At 34.1% G+C, this 23,596-nt stretch overlaps 1 protein-coding gene across 1 annotated transcript; it reads right to left on the bottom strand.

The window, feature by feature from the left end:
* Positions 1–13,761: 13,761 nt before the first annotated feature.
* Positions 13,762–20,646, bottom strand: LOC149531720 (tubulin beta-1 chain). The gene is made up of 3 exons (XM_089808296.1): positions 19,880–20,646; positions 15,097–15,366; positions 13,762–14,665 (listed from the first exon to the last, which is right to left on the bottom strand). The coding sequence occupies exons 1-3, from the start codon at positions 20,271–20,273 to the stop codon at positions 13,998–14,000; spliced, it is 1,332 nt and encodes a 443-aa protein (XP_089664422.1). The 5' UTR covers positions 20,274–20,646; the 3' UTR covers positions 13,762–13,997.
* Positions 20,647–23,596: the final 2,950 nt, after the last annotated feature.

Below are 23,596 nucleotides of genomic sequence, written 5' to 3'. Positions count from 1 at the left end.
AACAATAGAGTATGGAACATAAAACTGTGACCCTAGGCTATGAAAGGACTCATGGCTAGAAAGAGTTGGGTGATTACTTAAGTTTATGAAACTAACTCTCCTTATTCTATAATTTTCAAGTCATACTTTAAAATGATCATTTCAACTGTTGTATTAATGGAGATATGTTAGATAACTAGCTCCTCCAACTTTATTTGTTATTATCCACTTTTTATTCCTTACCAAGCAACTTAGGCAACAATGTGGCAAGAAGATGTAACACTGTAATTTCTATATGGACTTTAATTGGTATACTTACTATAGCCTCACTAGTTAGCATTGTATGCCAAATTCCTTAAAACATTTGGGTAACTGAAATAGTTGAACCGCAACATGGTTTCCATACATTGTTATTGTTTTGTTGCATTAGATTACCTATTGTATGAATAACTTTGAATCAGTCTGAACGTAGGAACCATAAGTAGTTACAGTTGAGAATTCGTGAGTTGCTGAAGAAAATAGATGTCTTGTAAGAGGAGATATTGTTATCAATGTAAATGCAGCCATACAAATGAATTTTTATTACTGCTGCAATTATAAACAGAGTTAAGGGTATACATTTATGTTTATTTTTAGTTGCAAGAGCATTCTTTCAACATTTAAGTGTTGTTTGAATCTTAAGAACAAAATGGTATACATCTTATGTTTATTTTAGTTGCAAGAGTATTCCTTCTGCAAAACTGTGATTAACTGTATCATAGGGAGAAAATGAACATATGCGATATGATTCTCTCTTTTTTTTTGAATCTTGAAACAACATTTGTTCAAACCTTATGTTGTAAATCAGCATATATATGTGTATTTTACTTTATGGTTGGGTGTAATGTAGCAATTATGGGAAAGATAGATGGATACTTCACGTTTAGTTTCTTCTATCTGCTAGTTCTGTAGAATGGATACATGTTGTTCTTGTTTCTTCTTCTATTAAATCTAGCTTTATAAGTGCTTGGCCAAGCCATTTGATTTCCCAGATAATGCATATGTGTGAATGTGGCTATGCTTATTTGGTTTTACTACATATGTGTAGATGTGTAGTTTTATTTTTATTCCCTGCTACATTCCGTGATTAGGCTACTAGGCACATGGTTGCATGTAGTGTGTTTCATGGCCGCACTGGATCCATCCAATCCATCTTATTCCAGAAAGCTAGGCTTCTCATGCCAGAGTCGAGGAATTCTTCATGTTAGGAAGAGTCCTGAGGGAGTATTTACTCTGTGGTTGGTGAGGTTAAAGTGCCTGGCCCACACTCCCATCTCAGATAGCAGATGGACGACATCCTACAACTTTGGAGACAAGTTACGCTGAAGGACACAACAGGAAAAGTTAACTTCATTCTATTGTAACTTTCATCCATGAGATGAACTGAACTATGTACATTGTATATGAGGAAATGTAAATTATGTGTAATCATTTTAATTGTTGTATGTTGGATCAGCAATCTGGTTAATAAAGTCCTTGGTACTTGACAAATATGAGATGTTATAAGTGATTAGTTATCACCATTATTGATGCAATACTAAACTTTTATGAATATGCTTAAAAGTGGAATTGTTGATCAGCATCTTAATGTTTTTGTTATGTGAATAAACTAATTGTTAATGGTTAAATAGTTTGACTATTCCACTATGTTTTGATTGGTTCTCTTCCCATTTTTTTCCACAATTGACGATGTGGCAAAATTTTGAGTAGGACATGGTTCTTACACTGCCTCGGGATGCATGCCACATGGTGGTTTCTTATTGTTCCATCTTGTCCATGTCATCTTCTCAATCCACGTGTATTCATTCAAAACTTTGATCTTCTCACTCGCCTCGAGATGTCCATGTCATTTTCTCAGTCTACGTGTAGACATTCAAGATTTTGACTGGCCTAGCGAGATCCACGCACATGATTTTCAACTCGTTTATAAGTGTCCATTTCAAACACTAAAAGGTCGTGTGCACTAGAATAAAAACACAATTCTTTGCTCTTCCACAAGGGATGTGGGACAAGAGCCCTTCAATTTCTTTACCTCGAAACGTGCCTATCTCTATGTACATTTTCCTAGAGAGAGAGAGAGAGAGAGAGAGAGAGAGAGAGAGAGAGAGAGAGAGAGAGAGAGAGAGAGAGAGAGAGAGAGAGAGAGAGAGAGAGAGAGAGAACTTGTCTCAGATTAACATCGGATTCCTTCACCTTCATATTCATTTTGAAAGTTATGACATTCTCACATGCCCTATCGATCAATGCAGACCTGTGGGAGGTGCGACTACTTCTGCCTGAACATGATCACAAGCTTGTATTCACTGGCAATGGCTACCCAGGCAGTAGGATTGACTGCCTGGGTATGCCCCATCCTCATGCCCTCTGATGCATGGCATCCTACCTCCTACGGGCGTTGTGCAGCTGTACTCTAACGGAGCATGACCTGGCCATCAAACTCTGTATTTCGTGCATGTCAAATCTGAATCAGAAATTATTGCCGTGCATTCAAAAGTGCTTTATCACTCTATAAAGCTAAATAGGAATGTTATTGTTTTGTAGAAGATTATTTTATTTTATAATTTCTAAATTATTTATCGTTAGTGGTTTTAAAAGTTATATTAGTAAAAGAATATATAATGTATTTTTAATATCTATAGTTTTAATAATATTTGATTTTTAATTAGTTTAATATTATTAAATATAATTTAAAAGATTATGATTTTAAGGTGTATAAAATTTATTATCAATAATATAAAATAATTTTATATTATTATTAATTTAGAATATTAATATTGGTGATAGTAACCATTAATATCAAATATATATCATAAATACTATTGTATTTAAAATGGAAAAAAAAAATTAATTTAACAATTTTGTAATTAAAGATCTTATTAAGCATGTACTATTAATCATCTTATTTTTTATTTTCACCTATCTTATTTAAATTCATCTAATTTAAATCTAGTGCAAAAATTTATACCAATATAAAATTTATAAGTTATTATAAATTTACTACAGAACTATAAATAGTATAATATAGAAAGTATTTGAATAAAAAATAAAATTAACAATAAAATTATAATATTATAATATGATAGTTCATTAAATTTTAACAATACATTAATTAAATTATTTATAAAATTCATTTATATACTAATATGACTTCTATCTAGTAAAGTAAGTTAAATTGAAACTTTAAATTTCTTATATGAATCAATTTTTCTTGCCAAATTTTAAATAAAAATATATAAAATTTCTATAATATATTATAAAATTTATGAATAATATAAATTTTTTATATGATAAAGATCAAATATAATAGTTCCTATTTTTTAAATAACAATTGCTATAACAAAAAATAAAAATATAATAATATTCTTATTTTCTTGCTCAACTTGCTCAAATCAATGCTAAGTATAAACAATATAGTATTAAAAATTTGTATTAAAACTATCTCATATTTTTATATTCCATAGTCATCAACTATATATTTTTATATTCTATAGTCATCAACTATAAAGTACCATTTAACACATAAGATAAAATTAGGTACAACAAAAATTTATTATTAAAATAATCTTTTATATTGATAATTTTTTTATAAATTTTAATACACCTTAAAATCATAATCTTTTAAATTATATTTAATAATATTAAAATAATTTAAAAACAAATATTATTAAAACTATAAATATTAAAAATATATTATATATTCTTTTACTAATATAACTTTTAAAACCACTAATGATAAATAATTTTAAAAATATAAAATAAATTAACATTCCTATTTAGCTTTATAGAGCAATAAAGCACTTTTGAATGCACGGTATACGGCAGTAATTTCTTATTTAGATTTGATAGGCATGAAATATGGAGTTTGATTCAGAGTACGGCCGCACGATGCCCATAGGAGACAAGATGCCATGCATCGGAGGGCATGAGGATGGGACATACCCAGGCAGTCGATCCTACTGCCTGGGTAATCGTTACCGTATTCACTCACCATACAGTAGCATCAAAGGGCAACGGCTACCCAGGCAGTAGGATCGAATGTCTGGGTATGCCCCATCCTCATGCCCTCTGATGCATGGCATCCTAGCTCCTACAAGCGTCGTGCGGCCATACTCTGACGAAGTGTGATTCAACCTGTTGTCAGTTGTTGCATGATTCATCTGTTGTCAATTGTTGCACCCATGTCCATCAAACCTGTCAGTCTTTTGTATACATGCGAATCATATCAAACTTATTCCTTGCTGCTACGTCAGGTGAGATTGTAAGAAATTATAAAAAGGTAAACCAAATAGTATATATGAAGAGGTTTAGTTTTCTTTTACATTGCTATTTAATATATAACTTGTTCTGAAATTATTAAATGTTATTTTATTAATATAATTATTAAATTTTAAAAAGTTTAAATAATATTTTGAAATATAATTTTTTTTAAATTTTATCCAATCATATATAAAAATATAATATGATTTTATAGATATTATTTTAAATATAATAATTATTTTAAATATTTTTATTATATTTTTATTTTACATTCTAAATTAACTATAATGATTGTAATAAAAATTTAAGAATATTATATTAAATTAAAAAGATCTTAAATAAATTAATGCTTTTTTATGAAATTATTCTTTATTAATTATGTTTAATAATTATTTTAAAATTTTATATTTATAGAAAATTACATTATTTTTATTATTTATTTAATTTAGAAACTTTACCAAAGTTTTATACAATATCAACAAAAAAAATTTATCACTATTATATTCATCACAATATGAATTAGCATTTGTAATTAATTTTTTGTTATGAAATCCAAGTCAAGAATTTATAGATTAAACTTAGAATGTAATTTAAAAACATATTTATAGATTAAATATAAATATAATTGTAAAACTATATCAGATTTAGTTTTTATTATTAAGAATAATTTAAACTAGGTTAGTTGAAATATTATTTAATTTAATATATTATCTTCATTTTTTTTAGATTAAAGTACAAAACAATAGCTAACAATAAATCTAAAAATAAAAATATTAAAAATTACTGTAACATTTTAAATAAAATGTATAAAAATATAATTAATTATAATATTAAAAAAATTAATATGATTGAATAAAAATAAAAATATTTATATTCTAAATAATTATTTCTATAGATATATTTTTAAAATAAATATTTTATTAATAAAAAACATATTTATACAATTTATAGCTTATACATCTAATAATATAACTAAAAAAATTATATTTTACCAAAACTTAATTTAAACTTGTGAAAAGAAATACCTAATTTTTTAAATTTAAACTTTTTAAAAAACACTTAATTTTTGAACTCTTTTAAACTCTTCCAAATAAAACATTTGTTTTTAATTCTTTTAAAACTCTTAATCACAAATAATCACACAGTACGGCGCACGATGCCCGTAGGAACCAGAATGCCATGCATCAGAGGGCATGAAGATGGGGCATACCTCAGCAGTCGATCTTACTACCTGGGTAGCCGTTGCCGCATCAAAGTGCTTCTTTGTCAATATATGTACTTGTTGTACTTGTACACACGACTCCAGTAGGAACTGAGACGATTTTGATAAGTAGGAGATGATTTCCACAGCTAGTCAAATTGTGATGTGAATATCAGGATTTAACTGTGTGATTTTGAGTCAAACTCGATGACCCATGTTTCATGAGTAGTGATTCAACATGAATCCATCTCTCATGAGAATAAATGGAACACTTAGCACTCATTGGATCTAGGTGATGCTCACAGGGGTGAAGCACCGGGACTTCCCGGGAGGTCACCCATCCCAGTACTACTCCAGCCTGAGCGCGCTTAACTACGGAGTTTCCTCCACAGTTAAACCCAAAGCTTGCAACCCCATTTGCAAAACCTTCACCAAGTGTTGTGCCTTATGAACCATTCATTAGAAAGCCCCTTAAGCTCATCAATTGATAAGTAGGAGATGATTTCCACAGCTAGTCAAATTGTGATGTGAATATCAGGATTTAACTGTGTGATTTTGAGTCAAACTCGATGACCCATGTCTGATACACATTCAACTTGCAAGGGATAACGCCTCCTTTAAATCGGGTCTTTAAAGAACAACTATGCACAATCAGATTCGGTAAGGAATTTGAACAATAGTTTGCTCTCTCCAAATCAGAGGAAAAACCCTCTCCGCAATCCACATTGATTGCTTGATTTTACTCGTGAGCGGATATGGAGAAAATCGCTGCTTGGGAGCTCTTGACTTTTCTCTCCATGATGAGAGAGATTAAAAAAATGCAAATATCTACTTTGGTTGCATCCTTTGGTCTGCGCTTTAGCCTTTTATCTAATGTCATGTGGGAAAAGGGGGAGACAACCCAATCTGGCAACTTTCAAATCCAGTTCAGTTTAAATGAGAATGATGCACCATCACCTCCACTATAATTTCGCTAATATGGGTCTGCTTCTATCATATCTTCTCATGCAGAATTTCCCAGCCTATCTGCGATGAGGGAGATCTCAAAGATACAGATCCTCTTGAAAATAATTCAGTAACATCTTTATAACTTCATTCGCAGCCAACGTGAAATACTGGTTCATCTCACCATTTTTGCATGGGTACGTTGGGGAATACTAGACAGCTTTCCTGAGTTTATTTCCAAATCATAAGCACATCTGCCACATAAACAACCCACTGGGCTTCCTCTTCATTGAGTCAGTACTCGGGTGCTGCCAATAATCTATATTCTAATTAAAATCCCAGGCCCAATCATCTCCGCAACATCACGAAATGTGCCACTAGCATTAACTGAGTAGAAGAGGTAAATAACACATGGCCCAGCCTTCTCTTGAGCATCCATTGTAAGCTAAGTCTATCAGTGGTGCACCTGGAACTTGTCATTTATTTCTAAATCTTTTAGTTTGCAGTCCCAAATTCTTCTCATTCAGCATGTCCATATTTTCATTACTATTCATGGATCCATTATCTCTAATAATAAGCCTGCGGAGGGTACCATTTGGGACATAGAACATGATTCGATCCATCTTTAGCATTTATATACCGTTATCAAGCTTCACCTCATGGGTGTCCCTACTGTTTAACTTATTGTCATTGTTTTCTAATGTGATGTGGCATAACTGATTTTTAAAAGGCAGAGGTAAAGTGGGTAATTAAAGAAAAACATTTGCGTTTCTATGCATTTTGGGAGCATACTGAGGTTTTTTTTTTTTTTTTTCAGACCTAGCCATGGTCATTAATTTGTTTCAATGCATTATTTGCACCCTTGAATGATCCATCACATCCTTCTGAAAAACAGTCTGCGTCTTTTCTTCGTAAATTGAGTTGAAACTACACTTGCATCTTCATCTTTACCAAATTGAACTGATTCTCAACAACATGATGTAAACCAATACTCCTATAAGAATTTCCATATCAATAAAAAATTCTTCGCTTTCCTAAACTGTATCTAACATCTCTGGTCACTCTATGTAAAATCTTCAACTTCTTAATGCCCTACAAGTTTGATGAAGTTAGTTGTATCCCACAGTGGGTTCGACTGAAAAAAATTCATTTTCAAACAACTGATTTCTAGAATCCATGTTCTAACTGATCTCCTCTTACTGGTAGAAACTGAATTTGACCACTAATTGATCTGATAGAGCTCGTTTCTTGGCCTTTTATGTAAATTGTCAATTTTGTTTCGAGAGGCCTCTGAGATGGCTTTAAAAATTGACCAAAACATCTAACCAAGCTTTGGCACATGACATACTTGCTTCCTGGTCCACATACATTTATCCTACAAATTCTTAGCTCTTAACGACATCTGGGTCAAAAGATATTGACCATCAAAGTTGCGCACTTCAAACTGTCCTAACAACAACCATGTCAGAAAATAATAAAATGTACTCAATTTTGGTTTTGAAAATAGGTGAAACGGCCACTTGGGGAGATAAGACTTGGGGTACTAGTTCTTTCCTATTTGCAAAATACGCAAGTTCATTTTTGACTCATGATGAATAACTGGGCAAATTTGGCAAGTGTTCAAAGTTGGCCTCTGAAAAATGCAAGACTAAACAACCTATCAAAACAATGATTTTTGCACATGGAATGGTCTTAGGAAAGCATGCAAATGGATTCATCAAGATTTGGAAAAGGCACACTTGAAGTATCTTCAGTCTAGAACACAGTGGTGAAACTTATTTGGTCTCATATATCATGGTTTTGAAGTTATAACATCCCGAAAAGGCCTCCTAATCAATCTGCACTTTTAGATACCCGTAAAACTTTAGAAATTGTATTTAGAATCATCTTTGAAAACCAGTTAAACGGATTCATCATAGACTTAAATCTAGAACATAGCATGTCTCTGACCCCTAGAATGCAACTCAAAAAGAAATTTCTTAATAGGGCCAACTAGGTCAAAGTTATAACTGGTCAAAAAGGGCTTCCCGTAATTCTAAACATTATGCATCAGCATGACAATAGTAAACAACAAACTTTGAGGGATTCAAAACATATTGAAACGATTCGAAATCTGCAGCATAGGTTCTCTAATATGCATACTGAACACTCCCAAAGTGGGAAGTCGTGAAACTTAACCAAGTACAAGATATTCAATTGCAAACTATGGTGTTTCATCTCCTTGTTCATAGTTTAGCTTCTTGTAAAAATTGTTAAGATCCCCTCAAAGAAATTATTTATTACAGATGTAATTCCTAAAGCATTATATTATAAAATATGAAGCAAACAATATGAGGTGTTCTTAAGAATCTAGGAATTGAGAGAATAATGTTGAACATTGTGTTAGATTGTGTGTTCTCTTTGATGTTACACAAATCTCATATCAGTTATTAGACAAAGTCTACCAAGCTCAATTGGTCAGCAAAGCAAATTCCAGAGTCTACCGAGCGTTCCTGAAAGTTACTCTATGGAAAACAATTTCTACCGAGCTAACTCGAGCGACGAAGGATTCTGTGGTAGAAGTCAGTTTCTACTGAGTTCACAAGGTCAGTGAAGGAAATTTAGTGTTTACCGAGTTCACTCAATCTCTAAAGGATTTTGCAGAGTTTGCAGTGTTTACCGAGCTTCAGTTGATTAACACTAGAAATCATTTCTGGAGCAGGGTCAGCCAATGAAGGAGTTCATTGTTTTGAGAAATAAAGTTTAATTGTTTCATGTCATGATTGTAGCCAACTGATGTAATGATTATTGGCAATTGTAACTTATAAATGAGCCGACTTGACAATTTGTAAGGTATAAATAAAAGGTCAAGTTGTGAATTCAAAAGCATGGATGAGTGTAATGAGCGAGCATACAAGTGTGAAGAGGAAAGTGTGAGCAAATTTTGCAGAAGGATCAGATATCCTTGAGGAGCAGAAAAGTTGTATTCGATCAGAGAGGATCTAGTGAAGCAGAACAAAGATCTATATCAGCAAATTCAGTTACATCTCATTCAGGTCAACTCATTGTTACTTTCTCACAATTGTAGCAGTGATTTTCAAATCTCTTAACAGAGTTGGTTTAACATCCATTTTGTAAATCCTCTAACAAGGTGGACAATTCTATTGAATTGTTCTAAAGTCCTCTAACAAAGCCACTCCTAGCAGGGTGATTAAATCTTTTAACAAGGTCACACCTAACAGTGTGTTTTTATAACTTTTAATAAGGTTGGCTCCTAACAGGGCTCACTTCAAAAGAGTGAAAATTGGTAGCTAATTACTTGGTGGTTTTTTCCATATTGGGTTTCCACATTAAATATGGTGTCTCATGTGTTCATGTTATTTTCTTCATGGCTGCATGTTAAATCTCTGTGAATGATTAAATTTTGTTAAAGATAACATACAGTACATCTACCGAGTTACAGCATTTTTCTGTGTGTCTACCAAGTGACAACAATAACTAGTTTTTAAGACATCTAAGGGATCTGTGGACTTATTTTTGTGGTAACTGATTCACACACACATCCCCCCCTTCAATTACTCCATCTATATTTCCAACAATTGATTTCAGAGCTTTTGGTGCTTGCAGGAAAGATTTCAAGGATCTAAGCTAAAGATCAAGATGTCTTACAAAAGGGGAATTCCAAGGCTTAACAGGGATAACTTTTTAGCATGGCAAAGTCTCATGAGACTCCATCTGGCTTCCATTGGAGATACATGATTGAAATATCTTGATGAAGAATATGTGACACCTTCTAGTACATTATCTATTAATGACATAGCTGAGAAGAAGACTCAACACCATGATGATAGACATTGCATCTGCCCTAAGCTATGAAGAATTTGATGATGTCAAGGACTGCAAAACTGCCTTTGCTATGTGGAACAAGCTAAAAGATATCTATGGAGGTGGTGATAATGTGAAAAGAGTCAAAGCAGAAAGTCTAAGAGGACAATTTGATCAGATGAGGATGAGAGAGGATGAAAACATTGCCAAATATGTTGAAAGAGTCAAAGCAAGCGTTAGTGCAATCAAAGCTTCTGAAGGTGATATCAAGGATGAAACAGTTGTAAGTAAAGTTCTTAGAACATTGCTTCCCATTTATGCAATTAGAGTTTCTACAATTCAAAAAAGATGTGAAGCAAATCATAAGATAAATCTACAGACCATAGGAGGAAGATTGACTGCATTTGAGCTAGATAACTATGACAACTATGTTCCAACTTCCAAAAACATTGAATCAGCATTTGAAGAAAAACTTTCACTCAAAGAAAAGGGCAAGAAGATAAAGGATTCTCAGTCAGAAAGTGAAGAAGAATCAAAACAGAGTTCTGACAGTGATCTTGAAGTGGTTGAAGCTCTACTAGCAAGGAAATATTTTAGAGGCAAAGGGAAATACAAAGGTAAGGTTCCTCTAATCTGTTTTTCATGTGAGAAAATTGGTCATATTGTTGCTAGGTGTCCAAACAAGCAAAACAAGGATGAGAAGAAAGGTCACAAGTGCAATGGCAAGAAAGACTTCAAATCATTCAAGGACAAAGGTAAGAAAACATGTTTCATGGCTAAAGATTCTAAAGATTCTGACAATAGTGAAGATGAAATTGTTTACATTGCTGTGAAAGATGAATCTAATAATGATGAGGGAGATAAAATGGCACTTATCTCTCATGTAAGCAAAAATGATACATTGATCATAAACAGTGATTGCTCTCATCATATGACTGGTGATAAAACAAAGTTTGAACATTTTGAAAACTATGATGGTGGTAGTGTGAGGTTTGGTAATAATGAACCTTGTTGCATAAAAGGAAAAGGAAAAATCTCACTAACCAAAAAACTTGTATGTGATAATGCCTATTAGGTTGAAGGACTAAAACACAATCTGTTGAGGATGGCACAGCTAATCAATATTGGATTCAAAATGGAATTCATGCATGGAAAAGCAAGATTGCTGGATGACAAAGGAAAGCTAATTGGATCAGGTATACAAACAAAAGGTAACTTGTTCTATCTTGAACTTGGTGAATGTTCATGTTTTATTGCTCAAGTTGAAAAAAGTTGGTTATGGCACAAAAGGTTATGTCATGTGAATTTTGATAACTTGGTAAAGATAAGCAAATTCAAAAAAGTAAAAGGCATTCCTAGTATAAAAAAACCTGAGGTTGGTCTATGCAAGAATTGTCAGATTAGTAAGATGGGAAAGACTAGTTTTAAAAGTAAGAATTATCAGTCTGAAAAAATTTTGAAAATTGTGCATACTGATTTGTGTGGACCTATTGAAATTGAGAGTTGCACTAAAAAAAAAAATTCATTTTTTTTGTTGATGATTACTCTAGAATGATGACTATCATGTATTTGAGAAGCATTTGAAAAGTTCAAATGGTATTTGGCCAAAGTAGAGAAGGAAACAAGGAAAACACTGAAATGCTTGAGGTCAGATAGAGGTGGTGAATTCATCTCCCATGAGTTCAATAACTTTTGCATTGAAAGGGGAATCAAAAGACAGGTATCAACACCTGGAACTCCCAAGCAAAATGGAATAGCTGAAAGGAGGAACAGATCTATCATGGACTATGCAAGAACTCTAATGACTGAAAAGAACATTGCTATCAAATACTAGAAGGAAGCTATCAGCACTGCAATTCATACCTTGAACCGAGTACAGCTGAAAGACTCATTCAAAACCCCCATGAGTTATGGTATGGCTATAAACCTAATGTAACATGGTTTTCCTATCCTAATAGAGAGGAAAATGAGGATTAGTGTTAGGTCAAGTCTTAATGTACTTGTGTAGACTCAACTTTGCCTCTAAAATTTTTATATATTTTGATTTTTGTAACAATTTTAGAAGTTCGCCATTCCCTTTATGAAAGCAACAAGTGGAAAGCCTCAAGCCGCTTTGGAAGAGGCAACAAAAATGATGTTTGGAGCCATGGATATTGTGTTGAATGAGATTCAACTTTGCAATGTAGACATTAATACTCTCATCAACCCCTCTTGAATGCTTAGCACGACACCATCAATGACATCCATGCTCATAAATCGCTACAACATGAAAGCAAATGTTAAATGCATAGATCTAGTTGAAATGGGGTAAAGCAATGGGGTTACAATCATCCTTTCTATGGCCAGTTCCCTTAGAGTTTGTACGAAACCCTCATTTGCTCTAACTTTGTACACACATTTCAACTCTTGCACGCCTAGTTTGCCTCTTTCAAGAAATTGAAATATCTAAGGGGGAAAGGTTTCATTCCAAATTTTTCCAAGGCATTTTAACATATTTGTATTCATTCAAGAGAAAGGTGTGATTGATGAGATGGAATCAAACTTTGCAAAATAATTTACTATTGATAAATTTAAATTAAAATAATAAAACTCAAAAAAAAGCAATCAATCAAAAAGAAAAAAATTAATTAATTAATTTTAAAATTAACCTATTTTTTAGAAATTCGATAATTTTGATTATGAAAATTAATTGAACAATTAAAATATTAACTTGTGCAGAGACTAATAGAATGGTAAAATATGTCATGCAATAATGGTTTTAAATGCCAATAGCGAGTTCCAAAAGGGAGAAAATTACGAGTAAATCAAGCAGTTCAGCAGCTTTTTAATCACAATTTTCCTGCAAATCTATCTTGTTTACTCGCCCAAAACTTAGGGGCAATGGCAAGTCTACTGTTTCAAAGCGCGTAACTGCATTGATTCACCTTTTTTTGTTTTGCCATTTATTGCTTCTATGCAACATGTTCCCATGCCACTACTTAGCTTATTTTAATAAGCATTGGCTGCTCAACAATTATAGGAAATAATTGTAGAGCTTGTGGCCCCATGAACATATATTTCACTGCTTATTTTTAAGCATGAAACTTCTGAAGTAATTGATTAAATAATACTTTTACAAAGATGAAATTAGGAATATAATACTTTTTAAAAAGAGGGATAACATTTTGTGGAGCCACTTGGTGTTTTTTGCAATAAGCAATGATTCTTTATTTTCAGCCCCTCCTCTTTTTGCATAACATATTTTCAATTGCTAAATAATAGCCGCTCCACTAAAATAACTTGAGATTCCAAATTATCCTTTATAAACACTTTTAAATTTTCATGAAAACGCTAAAATGCTTAAAAATAAGCACAAAATGGACTTACACAGCAGCATGAGAACACAAAGTTAGTATACAAAATCAGAACCAAGCTTTGTAAAATTGGCCATCGCTCCCTTATAATAAAATATGCAAGTTGCATTGCTCTCTCCTAATAAGACAAGTGTTAGATGATAATCTCACCATGAAGACATATTAAAAAGATGGTTACCAGAATAAGAAACAAATCAGGCACTATTTAAATCTATATCAAGCTTTGAAGTGTAAGGTCATACAAATACATTACAATAGGAATATAGCACACGCATTCAGGTCAGGAAAGAAATCAAAACCCCCACAATCGCACAGCTCCATCGGGCCTCCACCCAAAAAAAGAGTGAGACGTGAACATGGCCTCGCAGAATAATTAAAGGATAGACGCAACAAAACCAGAAACAAAATCAAATCAAGACCTACATTGCATCTTCTTCCTCTTCATACTCAGCCTCATCGTCAGCTGTTGCATCTTGATATTGCTGGTACTCTGAAACTAAATCGTTCATATTACTCTCTGCCTCCGTGAACTCCATCTCATCCATGCCCTCCCCTGTATACCAATGCAAGAAAGCTTTTCTCCTAAACATTGCAGTGAATTGTTCACTAACACGCCTGAACATTTCCTGAATTGAAGTAGAGTTCCCAATAAAAGTTGATGCCATCTTGAGTCCCTTCGGAGGAATATCACAGACACTGGATTTCACATTGTTTGGTATCCACTCCACAAAATAAGAAGAGTTCTTGTTCTGAACATTCAACATTTGCTCGTCTACCTCTTTGGTGCTCATGCGTCCACGAAACATGGCAGATGCTGTCAAATAACGCCCATGTCTTGGATCAGCTGCACACATCATGTTTTTGGCGTCCCACATTTGTTGGGTAAGTTCAGGCACAGTTAGAGAGCGGTAAACTTGAGACCCCCGAGATGTCAAAGGAGCAAATCCAACCATAAAAAAATGTAAGCGAGGGAAAGGAATCAAGTTGACTGCAAGTTTTCGCAAATCAGAGTTTAATTGTCCTGGGAACCTAAGGCAGCAAGTGCATCCGCTCATTGTTGCAGATATCAAATGGTTAAGATCTCCAACTGCAGACAATTGAAATGGATATCAGAATGAATAGCCGCCCACGAGGGAGAAGATTTTCAAAAACTAAACCTTTGTTGCAAGTCTAATAAAGAAAAAAGTTCGCAAAATGCTAACCAAAGCCTTTCATGACATTATAGTTCATGCCCTTACAGACAAAACATATGCGTATCATGTCTACCCAAAACAACCATATCTAAAGCGATGATAATGGGTTTGACGATCCTCTTGGCACCCACGCAACAGGATCTAATGATAAATATTACAACCAATACACTCAAAAAGGCATGGCAGCACCTATGCACTGCTTAGCGGTGGCAACTACAACAATTGTTAATAATTACGGGAGAAGCCCTGTGCTTGATTGCAAAAATATCAGTTTCTGTCTACTGGCCCTGAAAATTATAACTAGAAGAAATGATTAGGCACTTACAGGTAGGGGTTGTTAGCTTTAGTGTTCTGAAGCAAATATCATAAAGCGCTTCATTGTCCAGCACCATGCATTCGTCTGCATTCTCTACTAATTGATGAACAGAAAGAGTTGCATTATAAGGCTCCACCACTGTGTCCGATACCTTAGGCGATGGGAAAACAGAGAAAGTTAACATCATTCTATCCGGATACTCCTCCCTGATTTTGGAGATCAGAAGAGTTCCCATTCCTGATCCCGTGCCTCCCCCCAATGAATGGCAAACTTGAAATCCTGCAAATCATACAACGAGCTAATCAATAATCATCAGATATCACGAACACATAATAACAAGAAAACTTTCGCCTCGATATATTTCACCCCAGAGCAAAATCTTAAAAACACCAAAGACAAGCACCAAATACTAACAATCGACCAAATTAAACTGCCAACAAATTGCCATTATTGCTGAAAAAAGACAAGAAAGTTACAGCATAGCAAAACTTATGCCTCACTTAGCGGAGGCATAATAATCCACGCACTGAGAAACCCTCTACAATTTAAAGCCATCAATCGCAGGTTCAAAAGAAGAGGATTCAGCGATTGGAAAGGTATGAAACTTGACAGCCAAAAACCAAAATTAAAAACTACAGACTACCATGTAATAATGATACATTCATACTAGCATTTCTTGCTTAGCTAGAAAGAGCAGCCCTGAAGTAGAAGGTAAGCCAACCATCAATATAACACATTAATCAGTGTAAGTTCTTTGCAATTGTTATGAATTTCAACCATTGATATGAATAATTGTCCATGCAGAATGATTACTCAACCACATGATGCCTCTATAGTTGAGATTGTCCTTTTTTTCTCTTACATAAGAGAGATGGGAGAAAAAGAAGCACGTTGCTTAAAATTGAAATGTGCTTATCATAGCAATAGCAAATAAGAGGAGAACGTACAGAGTAGAGCAAATTCTAAAAACGATAACAAAAAACCAATCTGCACCGTATGTACACCTTCATCTTCATAGCATTAGCTAGGATGGATCTTCAATGGGAATATATTAAAGCAAACCTCCAAAGCAAATATGTAGAAAACATAGAAAAAAAGAGAAAAATGTAATATTCATACAGAATGACGTACAGTTGAAACGAAAACACGGGACAAGGAAATTCCGATATAAAAGAGGAATATATGAACAAAATATGCTAAATACTAAAAATGTAAGGGACGGGTTGGTTCATGGAATTTAAAAATCTAGGATTTCTACAAATCTTGGTTTAGTCAAATCAAGGTTTTTGGGATTTTATTTGACCTGTTTGTTTCATTCAGAAGATGTCTGAAGACACATTTTTATGCGTAAGCTTGAGAGTTGAAGGCAAGTTTCAAAAAGTAGTCCAATCTATTGTTTTTACACTCCTTAAAAAACATAATCAGGTTTTGATTTTCAATTCCTACTTGCTAGTAGGAAGTTGGAAAACCTGGTTTTGAGGTAAAATTGGAAGTCCAGTATGCTAATTCCATTTTGCCAATTTTGAAACCAATGTAAAAAATTTCAAATCCAGCTTTTGAAAAAGCCAATGAACCAAACGGACCCTTAATATATGACAACTGCTCATGTAGAATGAGAAGACGAGAAGAAACCATGGACACAGTTTCGAAGACCTGACAGTTTGAGAAGAAAATGTGTATAATTCATTCAATAGGAACTTGAAACCAGTCAATGCAAATTGAGAGTAAAATTTCAGACAGCGGGACGGTAAATTTGTTTGGTCGTTTTGGGATGGGGAAGGCAAAGGCAGGAAACAAAATATAGACTGTTGCTCAAGCTACTGGAAGCAAAAAAAATCACCTCCTCTTCTTGCAAAATAAAAACACCAGCCAGTTGCAACATATTCCAACAAACTAAAGATTTTTGTTCTAAAAAATTTTGAGCTTTACAAAAGTCGAGGAAGGGTATGGGACGGGGCACATAGGTTTAGTATAACTGATAAGGATAATGGTATGTGTTATTCCTCAAGATTCAAATCTGAATCATAGATGATTGAAGGGTGAAGGGTGAATTTCCTACACATGGCAGGATTTTTTATTCAAATGTAAACTAAGTTCTTGGTATAATCTGTCATAAAAACAGAAATCTTGACATCTATATAATCAGACTTATTTCCATTAAAAAATTACAGAATAAACAAAGAGGGTGAAAATGTTTAGCAGCTGATTGATACAGAAAAAATGTAATAATAAAATATAAAATAATATTATAAAACTATGAAAACTACATTGTACAATAAATATAATTATTGCAGTTAAAAGTTTGTAGATATATTACAAGTAAATGAAAAACAAATTGTACAATCAAGTATCATTTTTATAAATACATAATTGCTACTTATATCTAATCTCTTTTTTGACAAAGATTATTTCCAGTTTTTTAAGTAGTAATCATTTGATTCATTTCACTTAAACAGGAAAAGATTCAAATTTATCACTTTCTTTAATCAAAAATTTGCATGGAAAAATTCTAATTGTATAGATTTAAAAGTAAAAAAATGTACTTAATAAACCCATTAAAAAGATAGAAGAAATTTAATTTCAAAGACCCATCAGCCAACAAAAAATTAAATTATACTCCAATTTCAAGACTTGAATGGGTATTAAGGACAGGGATCAAGGTTTAGATTTGGGGATTACAGGGATGTTTGAGGAGCTGAGAGACAACACACAATAAGGTTTTAGAAGTTATTAAATTTTACAATATTTTTTCTTCTAGATTAAAGTGGTATATGGAATGATGTTTGTGATGTTTTTGAGAATTTAAAAAAATGATCTTTTACTAATTTATTTTTACATTTTGAGGACTTTAAGAAAGTCTTTCAAACAATGATCTTTTTACTAATCTCTTCTTATATTTGGAGGACTTTAAGAAAGTCTTTGAAACAATACTTAGAAACAAAATAAAAAATGGAAGATTTGGTAGGTCTAGACAGTTTAGGACGACAGATTTTATGAGAAAATTAGAGTTAAAATTACAAATGTTTTGGTAAAGACATTGATGTTAAACAAAAATGTCATTTGTTTCATACATTGTTTGGTTTATACATTGATAAGTTGAAAGCATGGTAAAATAAAACAAATGAAGAAGGTGTGACATAGAATGGAGGCAATGGCGAACCATAAGATTATTTTTTTTTTAAATTGTCAAAAAGTACTATAAGAAAAATATTTTTAATGGCTGGATAGCCAATAGTTAGAATGAAGTGAACACTGTTTAAACCAAAATTATAATTTTCTCTTTAATTTTAAAGAGAAAATTACATTTCTTTTTTAAATGCAACTTGTTAAAAATAGTGCAAGAATACAAATATCTCAAATAAAACTTTCAATATAAACCGAATTATAAAACTTATAAAACAAAAATGACAAACGGAGATTAGAAAGATGCTGAACTTTACGACTAGAAAACTAATTTACTAGTCACGACAATGATCCTCACATCATACTAAAAAGCATAGCTTACCAAGGACAACTTTCCTTTTTTTTCTAAATTGTCCTCATTTGCTATGAGATTTAGTTAGCACGATAGCCAAAGGAGGGTACATGATGGCGGTCGGACAATACAGGAAGTTTGCCCAAATCCCCTTACCTCGGGAACGTACTATTTCATAAACGCCTGGTTTTAAAGGTAAACGCATCCGAATAAATTTTTGAGAAGTTAAACTTACAAATGAAGTGCATCGCTTGGAAAATACAAAGACCAAACAAATAGACATTATATTTCATATGCAGAAGGTAAACATTTGCAAACGGGAAGCGGAAGAATCTTGCTTACAGTTGCAAAATTCCCAATATAGCCATGTCTCCTCATATTGGTTACGAACTGTACTTCTATTGAGCGAAACAGAATGCCTAAAAAATATTTAATTTAAACTCCACATAAAAATTTCTCAAAATTAAGTGTTATTTTAGGCTAAAAAGGCAATAGAGAAATTGCAATTGAATGGTTATCTTTCTTAAATGCAGCTTTTTCTGAGCGCTTGAAGCGACCAGAAATCATTCGAGAATTCAAATTTAAAGAATAAATGTAAATTCAAAAAAGTATGAACGCAATTTATGAAAGCATTATAAAAAATTAAAAATAAACATCTCGTATGAAAAATCAAGTTCAGAAAATTTCTAACTCCAACAAATTTAAATTGAAAAATAAATTATTTTTCTTCAAGGGCTAAAGAGAGATTGAGCAGTCATTCTAAAATAAATAAATTAATATTATTTTTTGTAAAATTGGAAAATAAATTAATATTATTATTTTTAAAACCTTGAGACATACAAATTCACCTAAGATTTTTTTAAATCAGATTCTTTTCAAAATTAATTTCTAAAAACAAAATATAAATATACTCTCCAAATACATACTAATTTGTCCCGTGTCATTCAAATGTGAATCATTTTTTCGTCTCCCTGAACCACAGGGCAAATGTTCAACACTTCAAACTTATTATTGAACTGATCTACCACTATACCAATGACTCATTGTGCAACTGATTCTTTTCCAACATTAAATTCATTAGTAAAACATCTGTAGCAATGTTACGTTGATCTACTTGCTTTCCTCTAGGTTTGATGTGGCTCATTTTCGCTGACAACCAATCGAAGCCCAAAAGTGAAAAAATGGAGGCATAAAAGTAAAACCCCAAAAGAAAGAAAAATAAGCCAGCGAAGAGAAATTGTTGGAAGAAAATGCGACGGGAAGCCGCTCCACAAATTAAAAAATAAAAGCATTATACAACAGAGGACGATAATATACCTTGAAGGCAATCGCAATTCTCGGCCTCCTTGCGAACAACGTCGAGAACAGAGTCGATAAGCTCCGCACCCTCAGTGTAATGTCCCTTTGCCCAGTTATTTCCAGCACCAGTCTGGCCGAAGACGAAGTTATCAGGCCTAAAAATCTGACCATAAGGACCAGATCTGACACTATCCATGGTCCCGGGTTCGAGATCCATTAGCACCGCTCGGGGCACATACCGGCCTCCGCTGGCCTCATTATAATACACATTGATTCTCTCCAGCTGCAGATCGGAGTCGCCCTTGTACGACCCTGTCGGATCGATTCCGTGTTCATCGCAAATCACTTCCCAGAACTTTGCCCCAATTTGATTACCGCACTGGCCGCCCTGAATATGCAGAATTTCTCTCATTTTCACAAAGATCGCCCTGATTGAACCCTTTCCTCGACGTCTGAGGATCGAATCCTAAGATGATGTGATCAAACAGCGAGGTTTTCGAACCAGAGAGGGTTAAAGCATGCACGGTTTTGAGGCGAATCTTCGGCGGGGGATGGGCTTTAAAAGAAAGGCGGTGGCGGGAGGATAAAGCGTGAGGGTTAAGACTGCCGATAGCTCAGGCGGACATTCTCAGAGATATGATTGATTCCATTCTTTGGGAAGAAGCTTCCAGAATTTAAAGGTGAGTGGATACTATCATTTTTGCTTTAGAAGGATATATTTTAGTTCGAATTTGTTGCGTTGCGAGTGCGCTTTCGAGTGATGTGATTATGGCCGTTTGAATTACAGGACTTTGTTTTTACTCAACCCCACTTTGTTTCCATCTCTCCAACCACCGTTAACGCTGCTTTTACCGTTAACGCTGCTTTTACCCGTAATGTTCACGCCGTCTCCGTCTTCCACGTTATTTAAAAGTGGAGAATTTTTTTTTTTTTTTTTGACGCTGACATGGAGTCAGCCATACTCGTACCCAATTCTTTTTGGAGGTGTTTTACACCAAATTTGTTTAGAATTTATTCATTTAAGAGAAGTACAAATTTGAAGTACTAGTTTTGGATTTTAGCTAGTATTAAAAGATTGAAGAGGAATGTGGTTACTCTAAATTTTAAAAAAAATTAAAATAGGTATCATTTATTTAGTTTTAGGATACAAGATTTGGAGTACAAGTTTTGAATTTTAAGGAGGATTGAAAGATTGAAGACATTTATGTGATCATTCAAAAAAATTTAAAAAATTAAAGTATTTTTATAGAGGTTTTGGTTCAATTTTCATTCTATTTGATATTTTTAATTTATTTATTAAATTGTATAAATATAGAGTAATCAATTAGTTTTTTATTTGTGCTTTTTAAAAATTATACTATTGTAGAGGTTTATACAAAAATTCAATTAGCACGTAGAGGTGCAAGGGAGCAACCTAGATGACTTTGGATGTGATTAGTTTTTTGATGAATAGTCATTTTCTATTAATAAATAATATACTAAAATTACAATTCACAAAAAAGGGTCGAGGGATACAAGATCACCCCATGAAAGTTCACATGACTGCAACCAGAATCAAACACTATTCATCAAAAAAAACATATAAAGCAACCTCATGCAGCCATAGCAGTGCCTACTGAGGGTGGTGGTTCATCATGATCATGAAAACCCCAATCATCTTTGGGATTGGGGGGCAAGCTGGGGACAATCTAGTTGTCATTAGTAGCAATAGCAGCAGGATCAGTGATAGCCTTTGCATCTTTGAGCTATGGTTGTGGAGGAGAAATCGCCAAATCCAGGCGAGGCCATTTCCTTGTCAAGAACCAAGAGGAAGAGCTGGGGACCAACCAGAGCCACCACAGGGTGGGGAAGCTGAGTGGCACCTCCATCCACCATTGCCACCACTGAGAGAGCAGTGGCGGGAAGCTTGGGAGCGCAAGGTGTGTGACTGACAATCTAAGGAATGGCACCACGGACGGCGGCTGCGAGGCGTCAAGGTATCCGCCGAAGCATCAAGAGGAACTCTGGCAATAGGTCAAGGGCCATTGCCCCAGTGGTTCAGTAGCTCTTGCAGGTGAGCCACCTCCAAGGCTACTTTGTTAGCTTAAACTTGAATCTGCATAGTTAGATTATTACAAATGCACGCCTTAGTGTACATAGCAATATTAATATCAAGAAATCTGAGTAAAAAGAATAACATTCCTATCTTTCCATAGAGTGAACAAAATCTCCATCCTGAAGGTATATCAAATCTGGGTGAATTTCTGGGAGATTTTGAGAGAATCACCCAATATAACCATGCATCAAGAAAAGGGTTCAGGCCTGAATGGCTTGAAGAAGTCATGAATTCAATGCCAATAATTTTGAGCACGCGTACAAAACCAGAAAATGTGCACGAAAAACTCTGGTTGTCCACAAAAAGGGCATCTAGGATCAACAACCCCAATATGCTTGAGCCAAGGCCTAAGGGGAAGACCTTGAAAGGCCAGACACCAAGAAAAATGGGCAATCTTGGGCTCTGTAATAGCATTCCAAATAGTGTCAAAGCATTTTCTCCATTGAGAAAGAGAAGGTTGCAAATGTCATCTCTGATTGAGCTTATCCACCATCGACAGATGGGGAGAAAGTCATCTATAAACCAAACTTGGCTTGTAATTAGAAAAAGGAGTGGCAGGATACCACTTCCAATCATGCCACCAAAGTCTAACAGACTAAATTCCCACTTTATGAATTAAGTGAACTAGAATTGAGGTGAGCAATAAGCCAAAAGTCGACCGATCTGAACAGATAAGACAGTACTGGACTTGCATATCTTCTTAGGATCTGAAACTCATGGAAACTCTAAAGAAAAGATCTTTGGGAGTTCTTATGCCTCATTTGAAAAAATGTAGAGCACTAGCACCTTGAGTCTTGGCAAGGGGAGTACCCTAAATGGCAAACAGGGGAGACCACCAAATGTTTTGCTAATTCAAGGAGAGGGGAACTCATCACCAAACCAGTGAAGCCAAGGCTTGATTGCTTCACAAGCCTTCCATATGCTCTTGATAACAAAAGAGCCCTGTATGATCACTAGCTCACGCATGATGAGAAGGATGTGGAAACCAATCCCTTTCCAAGTAGGCCTATTGATGGGAAAGCCAAAAGAGATGCAATGTTGAACCAAAATCTTCTAGGCTTCATCTCTAGTGATGGCATGAATAATCCATTTAGCACAAAAAGTAAGGCCTTGTTTTTGTGTGGAAAGTAGGCCAAGGCCACCAGATATTCTTTTCGAAGACAACAAAATTCTCAAGCAACTCTGTGAAAGCCATGATGATCGGAACCAAAAGCCCAGAGAAAATCCCTGAGCGATCTTTCCAATTTCTGGTAGGAGGCTTTAGAGGGAGCCCAACAAGAAGAATAATAGACATGAGTGGCCACAAGAACTTTTGAACAAATTTAGAATTTGCTCACAAGGGAGAACGGTTTTGTAAGCCAGTAATCAAGCTTCTTGGTGATCTTGACAAGCACAGCATTCCATAGTTCAACAGCCAAAACCTGAAAAAATGAAAGGAATGCCAAGAAAGTGAAAAATCTCCTTGTGAGTGACCCATTTCCATTCAAATTGGCTAAGTCAACGTGGAGCTAACAAGAATGGCTATCGGTAACAAAGCGTGTTATTCCATTGAATAGCAGATCCAGAGGCTTGACAAAAAGTGTCCAGGCAAATTAAGGCATTTTTTATGTTTTCTTCATCCTCCAAAAGAGTGAGGAAGG

This window comes from Cupressus sempervirens, chromosome 11 (assembly GCF_028749045.1).
Source record: "Cupressus sempervirens isolate cs-2001-9-10 chromosome 11, ASM2874904v1, whole genome shotgun sequence".
In the NCBI taxonomy this organism is placed as follows: Eukaryota; Viridiplantae; Streptophyta; class Pinopsida; order Cupressales; family Cupressaceae; genus Cupressus; species Cupressus sempervirens.
Note: the sequence above shows the minus strand (reverse complement) of the source record. Positions and strands in the feature narration are given on the sequence as shown.

Coding starts and splice junctions, on each gene's coding strand:
- LOC149531720 (XM_089808296.1), bottom strand. CDS start 20,273: ATGAGAGAAATTCTGCATATTCAGGGCGGCCAGTGCGGTAATCAAATT. Junction 15,367..19,879: donor GAATTGCGATTGCCTTCAAG/GTATATTATCGT, acceptor TATGATTTGCAG/GATTTCAAGTTTGCCATTCA. Junction 14,666..15,096: donor AAAGCTAACAACCCCTACCT/GTAAGTGCCTAA, acceptor AATTGTCTGCAG/TTGGAGATCTTAACCATTTG.